This window comes from Xenopus tropicalis, chromosome 5, assembly GCF_000004195.4.
Source record: "Xenopus tropicalis strain Nigerian chromosome 5, UCB_Xtro_10.0, whole genome shotgun sequence".
NCBI classification, from domain to species: Eukaryota; Metazoa; Chordata; class Amphibia; order Anura; family Pipidae; genus Xenopus; species Xenopus tropicalis.
Genome location: NC_030681.2, coordinates 134363534 through 134383146, shown reverse-complemented (window position 1 = coordinate 134383146; position 19613 = coordinate 134363534). Strand labels below are relative to the sequence as shown.

Below are 19613 nucleotides of genomic sequence, written 5' to 3'. Positions count from 1 at the left end.
TCACCAAAAGATAAGATTACCCCTAGAGAAAGAATGCTGGAGGATAAGAAAGGTGAAGACAATGAAGTAGTAATGAGGAAGAGTAGAAGGAGTGTGCAGAATAGCAAGAAGGGGGAGTATAACACATGGAAATGAAATGGGGAAACAACATGAAAAATGAGAAAGAAAAGGGGATAAAACAAGCAAAAATAGGTAATAATAAAGGTGGGTTAGTGATGAGAAGAAGGAAGAGAAAAAGCAATATCTGCCTGATCATCATAATCCAAAATAATTATTAAGCAAGGGCACGCAATTCTTCAATTTCAAGCCAAAAATCGCCCTATCTACATTAGAATATCGTTTCACTATACTATAACTGTATTTCACTGGTGGTGCACTTACCCCCATATTTATATATTGAGCACCAAGGGAAAAAAGTAATATAGTACAATCAAGTTTGCCCAGTTTTGGCCTTCACACAGTTACAAGGTTTAGCATTCTCTGTATGAAACTGAGTTTGCCTTTATTGATGTGAAGTTTATTTTAGTCTCAAACTGGAGATATATTTACAGGGAACTCAAGCCCCTCTTACGAGCAACAAGACGGAACAAGAAACTGAAGCAGCAGTAACTGTAACGTGAACAGGAAATATTTCATAAAACAATTCTCAGTTGACCTTCTTGTTCCCCTGTCATCAGATTCTCATATCACAATGAGGCTGGATGGCTTAATAATGTAGAAGAAAGTCATCTTTTCACTGAGGAAGACTATTCCACAGATACTGTACCTTTGGCACTTTCTTCTGCATCTTCAATTGATGAGCAAAACCACATTTGTCGAAAAACACTCATTCTGGCCCAGCAGCCTGCAGTATATTTACAACAACTTTCTTTTAAAGACACTGTGGGCCTTTTCTAACATGACACAGCTCAACAATTGATGCTGTATCTCCCAGTATTCTCAGTTAATTGGGGATCACTCATGCAAGATTGTCCCAAAGTCTCTATATTAACAGTATTCCTTCTAAAATGTGCTCTATTAGTAGGAAGTCTTACTGTGTGGAATTCACTGCTGACCTACAGATAGATATTTTAGCACACAACTGGATACTTTCTTTTTCTTAATCTTATAAAGTTAAGGGTGGAATAGTGGAAGTTATGTCAAAATATATAAATGTGCTCCTATTGGCCACTCTGTGTTCATTAATGCACAGCTGCAAAGTGGTAGTGTTGCCTGCATATGCTCTGTATAAGAAAAAGAAAGATCTGAATGAGAAAAATATTTTTGATATTTAAGGAATGCAGGACATCGCTGGTGATTAAATGGACATATGGCCGGTGCTGCTATAAGGCACCTAACCATATACCACACTACAACTCCCCTATAACCCCAACCCATAGCCTAAAAAAACACACCATGAGTCCAGGATGGATATGAAAGGCCACAGCTTTATTAACACAATGTTTGAAATGAACTAGAAAATACAATTTAAAAAAAAAAATGTAATTAGCAATGTTAATTAGATTAATGCCAACAGTGCCCCTGGAATGATAGTTGTTAACTCCAAGTAAGTAGGACACTTACTACTCCAGTCACCTAGTACTGGCTGTGAAGTAAAGGCAATGTACAGTAAGCCTCACACTAAACCCATACGTCCTGCATTCTACTGAGCAGCCCACTCTGTTAAGCATTTACCCTATCAAAACTCTTCAACTGTGACAAGTACTAGACTTGACCAACCTGAGGAGGATAGCCTCACCCTAAGCTCCCTAGTTCCTAACAACAGGGGTGAAAGATAAAATGCTGCTTCATGCTGTAAAAACTGGAAAGGGACCCTGATCCAGAACTGCCCAATTTTTACCTTTTACTTTCCTATGTCACCACATCCCTTCACTCTTGCTCTTCCAGTATTATTTCTTATCGTTTCCTCACCTTTCTTACAGTGTTAAAGCTCTCCCTTTACCCATTACTTTATCCTTGGTATTTGGGTAACACCATTATTGTAACATTATCATAAAGTTAATGTTGAAGGATAACATACTATTGGGCATCAACTTTGCTACCTATGGGATACCACTAACCACCTCACTATCTGTAATTTTGATATACAGTAGGTAGGACACTGTTGTGATATATTCAACTTTGTGTGTAAGTAGCGGTAATACACTAGTCAGTTACTTTCTATTTTGTTTTGTTTTTTACCGCATCTCTGTGCCTTCAGTTCTATCCTTATGGACCACTATACCCTTAGATTTGCCAACAGACTTGTGATTAGTACAGCTACAGTAGATGGAATCTCTCATAACAGCTTATGAGAAAACCTAGTATGAAAAGGGTTCTATGGAGATGTGTTCTACTGGCCAGACACCTCCAATGATGTCATGACCTTAGGAATGTAGTAAGCTTCTAAACACAACAGAAGCCCTCTGGAAGGTGGCTATGATTTTAAACTTGAATACCATGCAGTGCTTGAATTGGAGCATTTTAAGTGGTGGGATGCTATGTCCGATGTGTGCAGTGTGGTGTGCCAAAAACAAACCCCTCTCACAATGGGAAGCTACACCCACTGTTACCAACCTCACCCACCAACACTTCCTGGTTTCACCCACCTACTGAACACCTACTACTCACCCACCTAGTGAACAGTTTGATCCCCAGTAAGCACAGGTTTACCAAAGTATGTATAGTGTAAGGATCCCAAAATGAAAATAGTGCATTTGCATTTTCTTGGCTGGGAATTCAGCTTTTGGTAGCACAGCCCCTTCTGTATATTGTGTGTCGTAACACAGCATAATCCCAGCATATTTTATATTACCCCAAATAATTAAATATATATCATCCTCTCACCATTCCTCAGTCTGCACTTCTACTGTTCTACTTCTGTTCTCTATGTTAATTTTATCTTTTTGCTTCTCTTATTTTCTTCTTCTCTCCTGATGAATATACAGATAATCCCTGATGTCTCCACCTTCTTTATCTGCATAGTACTTCTCCATCTCTTCTCTACTTCTTTCCTAGCAATCTTTTCTCCCTTTTTATCTTTCAGATGCTCTTTTTTTCTTTTTAATCTCTCCATTTTTTTTTTGCAGTGGAGGAGCAAAAAAAAAAAAATCCAGGATCACAAAAAAAGTTCCAGTATTCAAAACTCTTGCAAAAAGAATCCCTCCCCAGTTCTTTTCAGGACTGCTACCATGAGACAAGAGACATGTTAGCACTAATACAACGTCAACTCAAAGAGAACACACACCAATGATGTGTTAGAGCTGTCAATCAAACTCTGACTCCAGCATAAAGATGAGACAGAATGCTGAAAAGGGGGATATGGAACAGTAACTTGATGATTTAAGAAATGGCACAGAATTTTGAATAGATTATATATTTAGCGAGTTTCATATTTTCATGAAAAGAAGCTAATCATACATACATTAAAATACATTTTTGCACTAATTGCTTGCAGTTTTGTAGGATTTAGTGAATGAAGTAAAAAAGAAAGCGATGCACAAACTGTATATCATAGAAATGTGATTTTCTTGTGGCTCAGTAACTGGACACGTCATAGTCAGTCGTTGCAGTTGCTTTTGCATACATATGGATTGAATGAGCAGTGAACCAATCATACAGTTATTGTATTGCTGTTTCTCTCATTTCATTATTCAAATATGTTGACGTCAGCTGCTTTTTTTAGTTCTAAAATCTGGCCTAAAATATACATGTTGGAATGCCAGCTTCCTTGGCACCAATGTGGATTATGCCGTGCCAGCTGAGGCACTTTTTGTATGGTTAAGGAATACAGAAAGAAATATGAGGCTGTGCAGAATTTGCCGCTTTTTTTCCTACTTTGGTAAACATGGCGTTGCATTTATTTTTCAGTTCACCTGTTCGCCGGTCGCTGTGCGCTATATATTCCACATTTATCTGAGTGTAGCTTTTAATAGAAGTGGTTTCTAGGGAGCTGCTAAAATACAGTGACTGTCAGAAACGCATTAAAGGAAATAAAAAGGGCTACAAAAATCAATGGACTTGCTCTATTTTTTATGACTTCACTGAAAAGGCTCTATTAACATATTTCATAGCTATGTGCTGCTCACGCCAATTGCAAGAAAAGGAGATTCTCATTCACAGCAGAGTGAAGCCAAGGGGGTAATGGAATAATAAGAAGCACAAAGTTGGCTCAACGTCATAGCAGCCAATCAGATGCTTGCTTTCAAACAGCAAACCAGTGCAGTCTGCTTTCTAATTGGTTGTGATGGCCTATTAGAACCGGAGCATGTCTTGCAGTAATTATTACATAAGCTCACGATTCATAGACCATTAAGATGCTGCTGAATTACGGGTCCCAGCATCCAAATGACAGCCATTGTAGTTCGACCAAACGTGAAAGGTTGCAAGTTGCTCATCACTGATTATATAGTTTATTCTAAATGTCTTACTGTAACATTTATAGAATAACACAGGCACAGACCATTTAAAAAGGAAACTGAGTGCCTTATTCTGATTCTTCATGTTAAATTATACCTGAACAAATGGGTGGTTGGTTACTCCATTCATTTCCTTGACAGGTTATTTCTTCATGGCCTTCTAAGCGATACCCGCTGTGGCAAGAATAAATTACAGTAGCCTCTGAACAAAATGCAAAATCTCCATTTTCTATTTTTCTTGGGGATCCACAGGTTGTGCCTATAATAAAACACACTAGGTTTTACTTGGGACTTTACTGTGTTGTACAGTATGGGGGGCAGTGAAGCAACACACATGTCTAAAATAAAAGAGAGATCAGCTCCTGGGAGCATTAATTATGGAACAAATGAAATAGTTGAACAGTGGAGTAACTACATGTTACTGGGCCCCATAGCCTCAAAACATTGGTAAGTTGACCTATTCTGTTAAGATGTGTTAAAATTGCTAACTAATTAGGGCCTTACTGCTCCTTCTACAGTCCGGAACCCCTCTGCAACTGGAGTGTCTTGCTTTCTCTGTTGTTATGCCCCTGGTAAGGATCAAATAAGTAACCTTAGACACAATGGAATGAGTAGAAATAAGGGGATTATGAAATATAAGGAGTAAAGTTGTGAGGAGGGACTAAAACATTAATGTTACAAATTATAACAACTTTCCCTCAGCTTACAGACAGTATGCAGTCCTACATAATCCATAATGCATTGCACTGTGATGTTCCTTTCCTTATTGACATCCAGACATGGATTCACAGTGAATTTATGCGTTTCGCAGCTATGTTCTGTTGGTTTGGAAACACCTCTGTGACAGAGAGTGAAGCTAGAAAGCATTGAGACATCTTTAAATAAATGTACCCTTTATACTTAAACCTGCCTTTTTCAGGAGATTCTTTCCAGGCTTCCAGGTTTATGCCAGGGATACTGTCACATGACACAAAGTTGTCTGGATAATTTCCCAGTAGAAAGGCATCGAGGGGAACATGGGATAAACCTGTATTATCACAAATTACACGCGAAAGAGAATGTTTTTCTAGTTCAGATCTCTGAATTTTCGTAAAAATGTTGTTGTTTTCATACCAAAACCTGTAGATTGAGAAGAAATATATAAAAATGTAAAAATAGATTGTTCCAGCTAATGAACCTTTTCCTACAAAGGCATTGGCATCCTAGATACTACGTTTTTGGTCAGCTCTTTAACATGTGCTTTACATTTCCCTACATGGCAGTTCTAGACAACAGATGGAATTTACCCATGGTGAGTGCCTGCCAGTACAAGATTTCTTTTTTTCATATTTTATACCCTAGGTCAGTAAACCCCAACCAGTAGCTCATGAGCAACATGTTGTTCACCAACCCCTTTGCTGTTGCTCCTATTGGCTAAAAGTTTGTGACCATTTTTGAATTTCTGATTTGGAGCCATGTTTTGGAGACATAGAGACCATGTGTACTACTAAACAGTCCACACTGGGATACCAATTAACCAATCTGAGTCCTTATTGGTCACCTACTAGCTGCTCCACAGATTTTTCGTTGAAATGTTGGTCACGGGTAAAAAAAGGTTGGAGATCCCTGCCCTAGGTGTACTGAGGAACTAAGACATAACACCCTCCAGCCAGAGTCTTGAGGGTCAACTTCTAAGGCGATGAGAAAATGGTAACAGGAAGACTAGTTTTAGACAAGAAATACATATATTTATATTAATACATTTAAGTGCTTTGGCACTGGGCTACCAAGCATCTACAGGTATATGTACAGAGTATGAAGTATAAAGAACCCAGGAATGTATTATTTATGTCAAAGCAGAAATACAAAGCATTTTAATACCTGCCTATATTATTAGACCTTTTCTTTCCCTCTAGATTGAGAATTACTCAGGATATCATGTGAGAGAACCTTGTTTTCAAGTCCCTCATTGTGAATATCCGACTGCAGAAATTACCTGTCATTTAACAGACCATGAAATTTCACAGTATGTCAGAATGATGGGGAAATCCTTTGATTTATTCTTTCAGTTTGTTTGTGCAAACAACACCTCCAGTTTGATGACAGATTGCCTAATTGGGAAGCAGGCCTAGAGCACTGTGAGCGGTGCATCATATGTCTATGTCTGTGGCAATGCATGTATAATTAGATGGCATGAAACGGTTTTGTTACCATAAACTGCATGTTGCCCTTCCCTCTTTATATGAGGATTCCTACAGAAGCTCTACTTCAGATGAGAGAATCCCATGATATTTGTTTCATATTCGTCATCAATGTGTCCTCATTCAGTCATGTTTCTATTCCACGAGGAGAGCAGACATAAAATTTCTTATTCTGCTGCAGCCAAATGATTTAGCGGCAATTGGATAATGAAATCGAACAAAAGCCAGATCATTAAATGCTCTGTATACATCTCACCATTAAGCATGGTTGCACAAATTATTGCAAAATATTGCCTTCTTCTTGAATATTTTCTCATCTTCTTTGATTAATTTCCTTAAAAAAAAGCTACACACTTTTTAGCTATTAATATATAGAGATGTGTATAAAGGTAAGTCTAGTTACAATTAAAATCTTTTGGGGGACCATATTCGGTCTAGAACATTACAGAACAATGGGTGGTTCATGGGACTGACTGGGAAATCTCTTCTTCAGGTATTGATGTATCGTCTCAGTTATCTAATAGATAAACTAACAGATATCCACAATGAGGTACAAAAGTCTGATTTTTACCTGTCTCCTTCCCGCAGTGCCTGCATTTGCTTTCCAATCAAACATGCAAAAAGAGGTCCAGTTCTAGCTCCTGGAAGGAAGTCCTCTGCTAGACCCCCGAGCCACACGTCAATGTTGTCGGGATGACTATACAAAGCAATCATTTTGGCTACTAATTTCTGATCAGATACTGCATTTATTAGATCTGCTGGAGTCGCCAGTCTTGATAAACCACAAAATTCCCTCCAGTCATTGTAGCCTAAAGAAGAAAATGATTGGAGGGTAAATTATTAGCAAGTTATCTATTATCCTTCAAATAGCACAGAATATTTGAAGTGAAGAGTGAATCTGTCCAGTTTTTCTTCGCTGAAAAATTCATGAAGCTGCGGAAAAGTTTGCAAAATGGGCAAAAATTGACAGCTACACCATGACTTTTTTTATGTGTGCAACTTTTTTGACTCAACTGCAATTTTTTTGATGCGACTGAGATATATTTGACACAACCTTGAATTTTTTTGATGCAACCTTGACTTTTCTAATGCGACCACAACTTTTTCCTCACCTTACAAATTTTTTTCTGCACTAAATTTTTGGGGCCGTTTTGTGAAACAATCCACCAATGGCAAAATACAAAATATCACTGCGAATCCATGTCTGGTGAAAAATTTTGCTCATCACTAAATAGTTGATCTGTAATGCTTGGGACCTGGGTGTTTGCCTGTTAAGGGGTCCTTCCATAATGTAGATTGCAAATAGTGATGGGTGAAATGTTTCGCCAAGCATGGATTCGCTGCGAATTTCTGCATTTCGCCATTGGCAGATTGTTTCCCGAAATGGATGAAAAAATTTGCCATGGAAAAATTTGCTGCACGTCCAAAAATTGTCGCCTACGTCAAAAGGATAGTTGCGGGCATCAAAAGAATAGTCGCGGGCGTCAAAAGAATAGCCTGGCGACAAAAGAATAGCCGCGGGCGACAAACAATAGCCGCTGGTGACAAAAGAATAGCTGCAGGCGACAAAAGAATAGTTGCGGTGACAATTTTTTTTTACGTGCAACATTTTTGCCATTTTCGCGAATTTTTCGCCGTTTCACAAATCTTCTGAAAGATTCGCTAATTTTTCGCCGAATCGAAACGGGACAGATTCGCTCATCCCTAATTACAAAATCTTCATGCTAAAAATCCAATAGGATTGTTTTGCCTTCAAAATAAAGTAGCTCAAGCTTAGTTAAGTTTAAGAACTGTTTTATTATTACACAGAAAAATAAAATCATTAAAGAAAAGCTATTTGCTTTTAAGGAACTATGGAAAATTACATTTCAGTAATTCAGGGCTTTTTGGATGGTGGGTATCTTTTACCAATAGATTCCATACCTGGGATCTAACACTAGAGCCACAATACAAACCCCAAAAAAGCTTACAATGGCTTTTTCACCAGTGCTAAATATTTTTGCCACTGTCTTTTTGCACTAGAATGTCATAAGTTTTGTTTCGCTTACAAAAAAATGGTTATCGAGTGCTGGAAAAAAGTAGAAAAACATAATCTGTTTTGTTTTGCCAGGAAAAAAATTAACCAGGTTTAATTATTTCTATTAATAATTCATTTTTTAATTATTAAAGGGAAGTTATTGTTGGCGGTATGCAGACATTGTTATTCTGAGACAATATTTTTTAATCTTATGTGGCGAATCTGTCCCATTTTGCTTTGCCAAAAAATTTGAAAAGATTTGCAAAACCGCAAAAAATCCATGATACACTGAAAAAAAATTGTAGCACGTCTCATGCTGCTTATTTTTACGCAGCTAATTTTTGTTTTGTCGCAAATCCATGCCTGCTGAATTATTCTGCCCATCACTATTGGCGTTCTCTTAAAAATTCTCCCTAACCTAAAATGTAGATTTTGTCTTTCATTGTGGTGCAAGGGTCAAATGTATTTGTGTTGCTAGGGTTCATTTATTCTAAGGTGCTATTTTTATTGTTATTATATATTTTTATTATACATATTTCTGTTATGCACACTATAGGGTAAATTGCCTCAAAGATTTTTTATTTAGAGTTTGTCAAACTCAAATTTTCTAATTTTTTTCAATTAAAAAAAATCTCAAAAGTTTAAATAAAAAAAATAGCGAAAGAAAACCATGAAAGCTTCTATAGATGTCAATGGCAGATGTACGTTGAAACTAGGGGGCACATTTACTAATCCACGAACGTCCGAAAAGCGTCCGAATGCGTTTTTTTCGTAATGATCAGTATTTTGCGGGTTTTTTTCGGAAACTGTCGCGACTTTTTCGTAGCCGTTACGACTTGCACCGAGTACGAAAGTTTCGGATTCATTCAAGCTTCGGTATCGTGACTTTCCTTGGGCCAGGTTGGAGCTGCAGAGTGCCATTGAGCCCTATGGGAGACTTTCCTTGGGCCAGGTTGGAGCTGCAGAGTGCCATTGAGCCCTATGGGAGACTTTCCTTGGGCCGGGTTGGAGCTGCAGAGTGCCATTGAGTCCTATGGGAGACTTTCCTTGGGCCGGGTTGGAGCTGCAGAGTGCCATTGAGCCCTATGGGAGACTTTCCTTGGGCCGGGTTGGAGCTGCAGAGTGCCATTGAGCCCTATGGGAGACTTTCCTTGGGCCGGGTTGGAGCTGCAGAGTGCCATTGAGCCCTATGGGAGACTTTCCTTGGGCCAGGTTGGAGCTGCAGAGTGCCATTGAGCCCTATGGGAGACTTTCCTTGGGCCGGGTTGGAGCTGCAGAGTGCCATTGAGTCCTATGGGAGACTTTCCTTGGGCCGGGTTGGAGCTGCAGAGTGCCATTGAGCCCTATGGGAGACTTTCCTTGGGCCGGGTTGGAGCTGCAGAGTGCCATTGAGCCCTATGGGAGACTTTCCTTGGGCCGGGTTGGAGCTGCAGAGTGCCATTGAGCCCTATGGGAGACTTTCCTTGGGCCGGGTTGGAGCTGCAGAGTGCCATTGAGCCCTATGGGAGACTTTCCTTGGGCCAGGTTGGAGCTGCAGAGTGCCATTGAGCCCTATGGGAGGCTTTCCTTGGGCCGGGTTGGAGCTGCAGAGTGCCATTGAGCCCTATGGGAGGCTTTCCTTGGGCCAGGTTGGAGCTGCAGAGTGCCATTGAGCCCTATGGGAGACTTTCCTTGGGCCGGGTTGGAGCTGCAGAGTGCCATTGAGCCCTATGGGAGGCTTTCCTTGGGCCGGGTTGGAGCTGCAGAGTGCCATTGAGCCCTATGGGAGGCTTTCCTTGGGCCAGGTTGGAGCTGCAGAGTGCCATTGAGCCCTATGGGAGACTTTCCTTGGGCCGGGTTGGAGCTGCAGAGTGCCATTGAGCCCTATGGGAGACTTTCCTTGGGCCAGGTTGGAGCTGCAGAGTGCCATTGAGCCCTATGTTAGACTTTCCTTGGGCCAGGTTGGAGCTGCAGAGTGCCATTGAGCCCTATGGGAGACTTTCCTTGGGCCAGGTTGGAGCTGCAGAGTGCCATTGAGCCCTATGGGAGGCTTTCCTTGGGCCGGGTTGGAGCTGCAGAGTGCCATTGAGCCCTATGGGAGACTTTCCTTGGGGCAGGTTGGAGCTGCAGAGTGCCATTGAGCCCTATGGGAGACTTTCCTTGGGCCAGGTTGGAGCTGCAGAGTGCCATTGAGCCCTATGGGAGACTTTCCTTGGGCCGGGTTGAAGCTGCAGAGTGCCATTGAGCCCTATGGGAGACTTTCCTTGGGTCGGGTTGGAGCTGCAGAGTGCCATTGAGTCCTATGGGAGGCTTCCAAAATCATGCTAAATCTGAAAGTTTTGCCCACAGTTTACGAGTGCTCAATACGAAAAAGTCGCGACAAGATACGAGCAAATCGTAACGGCTACGAAAAAGTCGCGACAATTCGCGCAAGTCGTAATGGCTACGAAAAAATCGCAACAATTTACGAAAAAAAGTCGTCACGACTACGAAAAAATTGCAAAAAATACGAAAAAGTCGCAAAATGTTTGTTTTCCAATCAGAATTTTTCCCATTCGGATTCGGTTCGTGGGTTAGTAAATCAGCCCCTAGGGATGCACCGAATCCACTTTTTGGATTCAGCCAAACCCCCGAATCCTTCATAAAGGATTTGGCCAAATACCAAACCGAATTTGAATACTAATTAGCATATGCTAATTAGGTTGTGGAAGAGTTTTCAACTTCCGGGTTCATGTGACAAAAAAATATCGTGATTATTAGGATTCGGATTTGGTTCCGCCAGGGCCATGGATTCAGCCAAATCCTGGCAAAAAACTCTGAATCTTGACCAAATCCCAAACCAAATCCTGGATTTGGTGCATCCCTAGTGTAAACTATTTTATTTTTCAAGTTTCTTTTAAGAATTTAGTTTGCAAAAATAAATGTATTTTTCATGGCAATCTTTTTTCTCAAATGAACGCAATCTAGTTTTTCAGATTCAAGCTTTTTGGTAACTATGTTAGTGGTTAACAAAAAACGCAATTGGGATATTAACTTGATCAGGTTTATTCAAGATTCTTTTCCAAAAAAATGGTTATCGAGTGCTGGAAAAAAGTAGAAAAACATAATCTGTTTTGTTTTGCCAGGAAAAAAATTAACCAGGTTTAATTATTTCTATTAATAATTCATTTTTTAATTATTAAAGGGAAGTTATTGTTGGCGGTATGCAGACATTGTTATTCTGAGACAATATTTTTTAATCTTATGTGGCGAATCTGTCCCATTTTGCTTTGCCAAAAAATTTGAAAAGATTTGCAAAACCGCAAAAAATCCATGATACACTGAAAAAAAATTGTAGCACGTCTCATGCTGCTTATTTTTACGCAGCTAATTTTTGTTTTGTCGCAAATCCATGCCTGCTGAATTATTCTGCCCATCACTATTGGCGTTCTCTTAAAAATTCTCCCTAACCTAAAATGTAGATTTTGTCTTTCATTGTGGTGCAAGGGTCAAATGTATTTGTGTTGCTAGGGTTCATTTATTCTAAGGTGCTATTTTTATTGTTATTATATATTTTTATTATACATATTTCTGTTATGCACACTATAGGGTAAATTGCCTCAAAGATTTTTTATTTAGAGTTTGTCAAACTCAAATTTTCTAATTTTTTTCAATTAAAAAAAATCTCAAAAGTTTAAAAAAAAAAATAGCGAAAGAAAACCATGAAAGCTTCTATAGATGTCAATGGCAGATGTACGTTGAAACTAGGGGGCACATTTACTAATCCACGAACGTCCGAAAAGCGTCCGAATGCGTTTTTTTCGTAATGATCAGTATTTTGCGGGTTTTTTTCGGAAACTGTCGCGACTTTTTCGTAGCCGTTACGACTTTTTCGCAAAATGTTGCGACTTTTTCGTAGCGTTACGACTTGCACCGAGTACGAAAGTTTCGGATTCATTCAAGCTTCGGTATCGTGACTTTCCTTGGGCCAGGTTGGAGCTGCAGAGTGCCATTGAGCCCTATGGGAGACTTTCCTTGGGCCGGGTTGGAGCTGCAGAGTGCCATTGAGCCCTATGGGAGACTTTCCTTGGGCCAGGTTGGAGCTGCAGAGTGCCATTGAGCCCTATGGGAGACTTTCCTTGGGCCGGGTTGGAGCTGCAGAGTGCCATTGAGCCCTATGGGAGACTTTCCTTGGGCCGGGTTGGAGCTGCAGAGTGCCATTGAGCTCTATGGGAGACTTTCCTTGGGCCGGGTTGGAGCTGCAGAGTGCCATTGAGCCCTATGGGAGACTTTCCTTGGGCCGGGTTGGAGCTGCAGAGTGCCATTGAGCTCTATGGGAGACTTTCCTTGGGCCAGGTTGGAGCTGCAGAGTGCCATTGAGCCCTATGGGAGGCTTTCCTTGGGCCAGGTTGGAGCTGCAGAGTGCCATTGAGCCCTATGGGAGACTTTCCTTGGGCCGGGTTGGAGCTGCAGAGTGCCATTGAGCCCTATGGGAGACTTTCCTTGGGCCGGGTTGGAGCTGCAGAGTGCCATTGAGCCCTATGGGAGGCTTTCCTTGGGCCGGGTTGGAGCTGCAGAGTGCCATTGAGCCCTATGGGAGACTTTCCTTGGGCCGGGTTGGAGCTGCAGAGTGCCATTGAGCCCTATGGGAGACTTTCCTTGGGCCAGGTTGGAGCTGCAGAGTGCCATTGAGCCCTATGGGAGACTTTCCTTGGGCCGGGTTGGAGCTGCAGAGTGCCATTGAGCCCTATGGGAGACTTTCCTTGGGCCGGGTTGGAGCTGCAGAGTGCCATTGAGCCCTATGGGAGACTTTCCTTGGGCCGGGTTGGAGCTGCAGAGTGCCATTGAGCCCTATGGGAGACTTTCCTTGGGTCGGGTTGGAGCTGCAGAGTGCCATTGAGTCCTATGGGAGGCTTTCCTTGGGCCGGGTTGGAGCTGCAGAGTGCCATTGAGCCCTATGGGAGACTTTCCTTGGGCCGGGTTGGAGCTGCAGAGTGCCATTGAGCCCTATGGGAGACTTTCCTTGGGCTGGGTTGGAGCTGCAGAGTGCCATTGAGCACTATGGGAGACTTTCCTTGGGCCGGGTTGGAGCTGCAGAGTGCCATTGAGTCCTATGGGAGGCTTCCAAAATCATGCTAAATCTGAAAGTTTTGCCCACAGTTTACGAGTGCTCAATACGAAAAAGTCGCGACAAGATACGAGCAAATCGTAACGGCTACGAAAAAGTCGCGACAATTCGCGCAAGTCGTAATGGCTACGAAAAATTGCAACAATTTACGAAAAAAAGTCGTCACGACTACGAAAAAATCGCAAAAAATACGAAAAAGTCGCAAAATGTTTGTTTTCCAATCAGAATTTTTCCCATTCGGATTCGGTTCGTGGGTTAGTAAATCAGCCCCTAGGGATGCACCGAATCCACTTTTTGGATTCAGCCAAACCCCCGAATCCTTCATAAAGGATTTGGCCAAATACCAAACCGAATTTGAATACTAATTAGCATATGCTAATTAGGTTGTGGAAGAGTTTTCAACTTCCGGGTTCATGTGACAAAAAAATATCGTGATTATTAGGATTCGGATTTGGTTCCGCCAGGGCCATGGATTCAGCCAAATCCTGGCAAAAAACTCTGAATCTTGACCAAATCCCAAACCAAATCCTGGATTTGGTGCATCCCTAGTGTAAACTATTTTATTTTTCAAGTTTCTTTTAAGAATTTAGTTTGCAAAAATAAATGTATTTTTCATGGCAATCTTTTTTCTCAAATGAACGCAATCTAGTTTTTCAGATTCAAGCTTTTTGGTAACTATGTTAGTGGTTAACAAAAAACGCAATTGGGATATTAACTTGATCAGGTTTATTCAAGATTCTTTTCACCGTCAAGTTTTGAAAAAACTTGAATTTTCAGATGAGTAAATCGACCTGTAAATGTACAAAATATGGATTTATGCTATGTTAGTTAACATCAAGTACAAGGTTATTATTACAAAGAATAAGCTAATTGATGAAAAGCAAAGAACTAATTAAATACTGTATATTCAAAGTGAAATAAATATAATGTAACCAATGAGAAGAGGATTTTATGTCTTCTCAAATGTTTGTTTTCATGACAGTACATGGAAATACGCCTCGTTCAGGAGATATCATTCTCTCCCATTATCCTTAGCAAGGTAAAACGTCATTTTCTTTTCAATTTTACTTTGTTCCTAACCTTTACTTTAAAAGTAATTTACCTCATTACAGAATGTGAGAATGTACATTAATAGATATCTTCCTTTATTGAACCAAAGCTCAAGGCTGCTCTTTAAACTTGTTACATTTCAGAACAATTTACAAAGCACTTTATTTTATTTGTGAACAGCTTTCTTTGTTGAATCCTAAATATCATGGAAAGTGCCATTGCATATTCACTGCACGTGTGGCTTTCACATGTTCCTACTAATCACATTAAATAAGGCTGTACAATATCTTTAATTCTTAATTTTCCTCATGTTGTACATTAGCAATGAGCACAAGCCTTTTATTGGCTGTTGTACAATAGCTAAATCTAACCTGGTAGGCCATGATCTCGACCTCTTTGTAGATTCAAGGAAGCTAAGTCCATCGAACCATTATTGGTCATTACAAGCAGTTTTTCTGTTAATTCCTCATTGATCATGTCTACTTGTGTTTGCAGTTTTGCTGATTTTCCAAGAAGTCCTCTAATCAATGGATCCAAGCCTCCTGCACAATTGGAAAGAAAATGAAAGTAAGGATAAAATACTAACTTTGCTATTTCAACAGCTTAAAGTGCAGGAATATAACCAGGTATTGTATGATAAGAAATAATGTGACAGAGATCACTTTTAACTAGGGATGCAGCAAATCCACTTTTTTGGATTCGGTCAAACCCCTGAATCCTTCGGAAATGATAACGAATACTGAATCTGAATCCGGCTTTGGAAGGGCTAAATGTTACCATGCGTGAAGGACGTGGCGAAAAATGTTCAACTTCCGTGTTCATGTGACAAAAAGTCACTTGATTTTTAGGATTTGGTTCAGTGAGGATCGGCTGAATCCGAATCCTGCCAAAAAAGGCAGAATCTTGGCTGAATCCCAAACCAAATCCTGGATTCGGCGCATCCCTGCTTTTAACATCAGTGAACTCACAATATATGGTGCCTGAAAAGATGATTCTTACGTATTAAAAATACAGGTAATTTATTTTTTCCTGAGGCGCAAGGGCTAGAGCAAAAGTACACCCCTTAGTGCTCATTTCAGAAGCACTTGCGCCCCAGGGAAATTATACAGGAAAAGGCATCCCTTGTCCTTACCACAGGCCATAGAACAAATGGTAAAAATAGGACCTTACTGCATTGCCTTCCACTCCCTCACTTGCTCTGAATGAATAAACGTGGAAGAGGGGATGCCTTTCTGCCTAGCTCCTTCTGCCCCTAATGAATATAGTTATGACTAACACAGCTCTGTGCTTAAAAACGGAGTGCATAGGCATGTGCCATTTCTTCAGGGGCCTTGAAACCAGTTGCTAACTCAAGAAGTCTAGAGTATAGTGCTGCAGGTTCCATTGGGAACTTGTTTAATGGTTTATCTGTCTGGTCATGTGGACAGTGTTCCTTGAGTGAAGAAAAGTGCACTCTAGAGAACCAAATCAATCATGTGCGATTCTTTATTGTTTTATACTGCATGACATGTTTCAGATCCATTGATCCTTCATCAGGTGATTAATGAAGCATCAGTGGATCCGAAACATATTGTGCAGTCTAGCACAATAAAGAATCACACTTGATTGATTTGGTTCTTCAGAGTGCACTTTTCTGATTTGTCATTCTTGGAGGGTGTGACGGAGCCTCTACTCTGTAAGACTTCACCAACCAACCAGTTTTAAGTTCCTTGAGTGAAGGACTATTACATACTACATATTAAGGTTTTGTTCTTTGCCAAGTTAATAGCCAGTACATAGTTGTAATCTTATATTCCATATATTTATATTCTATAAAATGGGGTCCCATTACTTAATGAATGTCAACTATTCAATAATTAAAGGGACAGCATTCATCCCTTTTCAATATGAGCTCAATGAATAGGGAATGTGCTGATCTTTTTGTCTATTATTTTAAAGAAATATCTAAGATTTATTTTATTTATGACACTAAACAAGAATATTAAGTCAGTTTCGCTGTCCAACTTCATGTCACTTCCTGATCCTGAAGAACTTCCAAAGAAGTTAATAAAATTAATTACCAGTCCACTAAGAAGCATCTGATAATGAGTCGCTCAAAGGCTGCTGCATAGAGAAGGAAGGGGTTTGTTTGTTTGTTTGTTTGTTTGAAGGTAAATAAGGACCTGTTTATAAGGTTTATAAGGTCAGTGAAATAGCCCAATTTCAAATGAATACTTTATAATGGCAAAATTAGGAAACTATAGATTTTTTTTAAATAAAAACATTTTTACACAAGTTTTATTTATTTTGTTAATTTTTGTATATTGTCCCTTTAAGAATATCTTATATATTGAAAATATTTGATTTCTAATTTCCCCCAATTTTGTGAACGTTGTTTGGATTTAAATAATACGTGTAGTTCATAATTAATAATATGTTCTAAACATGCCAAGATTCGGTTTAAAAAAAGAAAAGGAAACTACACTAACTGCACACTATAGAGATAGTTTTAGGGCAGAAAGTAAAATTTTATAGTATTTGCGAGGCGCCAATATAAACAAAAACAAGCATTCTCTTTTAGCTTAGAATAATAAAAAACATCAAGTTTGTTGTTGACATTTCTCAGTTCTTCTTACCTTCTTTTACAATCCTCCATGGGCGAAAGAAAACTTCATTCAGGGGCAAACTGGGATATTTTGGATCATCTACATACTGAGAATTGAGTCTGTGCACCATCGGTGGAATAGTTGCATGCCCAAAACGAAATGCCGCCGTTGTAAATATATTTGATATAGAGGGATTTGTTTTTTGATTGTATCCTTTGTACAGACCAATATACTGATCATATGCGGCTTTACCCAGAATTTTTGGCATGTAATCTCGAAAAGTAATTATCTTTAGTCAAAGAAAAACAATAATTAAGATAAGCTTTTTTATTTTTAAAAAAATACATTTATACTACAGTGTCATATCAATATTTTAGGTTGATTTGTAGTGATTAGTGTTGAGCGAATCTGTCCGTTTCGCTTTGCTGAAAAATTCGCGAATCTTTCAAAAGATTCGCGAAACGGCGGAAAATTCGCGAAATGGCGAAAATGTCGCACATCAAAAAAAAATTATCACCCGCGGCTATTCTTTCATCGCACAGCTATTCTTTTGTCGCCCACGGCTATTATATCGACGCCCGCGGCTATTATTTTGTCGCGTGGCTATTATTTCGTTGCCCGCGGCTATTATTTTGTTGCGCAGCTATTATTTTGTTGCAGGCGACAATTTTTGGACGTGCAGCGAATTTTTCCGCTGCAAATTTTTTCATCAGTTTCGCAAAACAATCCTCCAATGGCAAAACACGGAAATTCGTCGCCAATCCATGCCTGGTGAAACATTTCGCCCATCACTAGTAGTGATGAGCGAATCTTTCAAAAGATTCGAAAAACGTCAAAAAATTTTGCAAAACATCAGAAGGGTCACGCTGCAAAAAAAAAATTGTCACCCGCAACTATTCTTTTGACGCCCGTGACTATTCTTGCGTCAATTTTTGGACCCGCGAATATTCTTTTGATGCCCGCGACTATTCTTGCAACAATTTTTGGACGCACGACTATTCTTACAACAATTTTTGGATGCGCAGTGAATTTTTCCATGCCAAATTTTTTCATCTGTTTCACGAAAAAATCTGCCAATGGCGAAATGCGGAAATTCGGTGCAAATCCATGCCTGGAGAAACATTTCGCCCATCACTATTGATTTGCCATTTCACATGCATTGGACATGAACTCATTAGTTTTAATCTAACTAAACATACTGTTTATCATTGGCACCATGCTGCCCAACCATAGACTAGTTTCTGCTGTCATTGATTTGTTTAACAGTTCTTCCTCGCTTTACACCTGAGTAGTGATTAGGGAATTTTTTCGCCAGTCATGAATTCACAGCAAATTTTCGCATTTCCCCATTGCCGAATTGTTTTGCGAAACTGCAGAGAACATTTGCTGCCAAAAAATTTTTTGCGCAAAAAAAAGTCATGGTCGCATCAAAAATAGGCACAGTCACGTCAAAATAGACACGGTCACTACAAAAAAAAAGACATGTGTGACAAAAAAAGATGTAACACAAAAAGACGTGTAAGACAAACACGTTTTGTGGATTTTTCCGCAATTTCTCAAATTTTCCTGACATTTTGCAAATTTTTCTGCAAAGTGAAACGGGACAGATTCGCTCATCACTACACCTGAGACCTTATCTGTAACCATTCATTCAACTTCACCTTTAACGGTTTGTACTTTAAACAGAGCCAGATAATTATGATCAAATTTATTTTAGGTATATGTTAAAATAAAACAATGACAAGCAAAGCATACAGTCAAAAAAATCTGTATTGATTTACTACTGTAAATAAGTTTATAGGGATTCTAAAAAACTTCTTAAAAACTAAAAGCCCTCTTTTTGATATGTTGTATTAATAAGCAAAGCTATTTATCAAAAATCAATATCAAAAAGGCTTATTTATCAAAATTTGTGAATTTTTTTTAATTTTGAATAAACCTAAATTTTAACAAGGTTGAATCTTTGCTTATTTATTATAAAATTAATATCTAAAATACCTGATCGAACAAAATCCTGAAAAAAACTACTCTTCATTTTCAAAGGATCTACAAACTCACCAGAAAATTTAAAAATTTGGAAAAAAAAATTGTATTGAAAAAATCACTAAAATTTTGCCTAGGATACCTTCCATTGACTTCATCATCTAAAAGATTGCAAGTTCATGTAGAAGTTCTACATTTAATTGTCTAATATATTGTGCTTTATAAATCAAATTTTCGAATTAGAATCCAATATTCCAATTAGAATTCAAACTGCTGTAAAAATTCAAATTCTAAGATTGACAAATCGGCAATTTA

At 39.3% G+C, this 19613-nt stretch overlaps 1 protein-coding gene across 1 annotated transcript in view; it reads right to left on the bottom strand.

Annotated features, from left to right (window-relative positions):
* Positions 1–19613, bottom strand: part of tpo (thyroid peroxidase) — a 54119-nt gene that overhangs the window by 14788 nt on the left and 19718 nt on the right. Inside the window, exons 8-12 of the mRNA XM_031902754.1 lie at positions 17346–17604; positions 15102–15272; positions 7149–7386; positions 5308–5516; positions 4495–4656 (exon numbers count right to left, since the gene is read on the bottom strand). Of these exons, the coding sequence (XP_031758614.1) occupies positions 4495–4656; positions 5308–5516; positions 7149–7386; positions 15102–15272; positions 17346–17604 (1039 nt within the window). The remainder of the gene's footprint in view (positions 1–4494; positions 4657–5307; positions 5517–7148; positions 7387–15101; positions 15273–17345; positions 17605–19613) is intronic.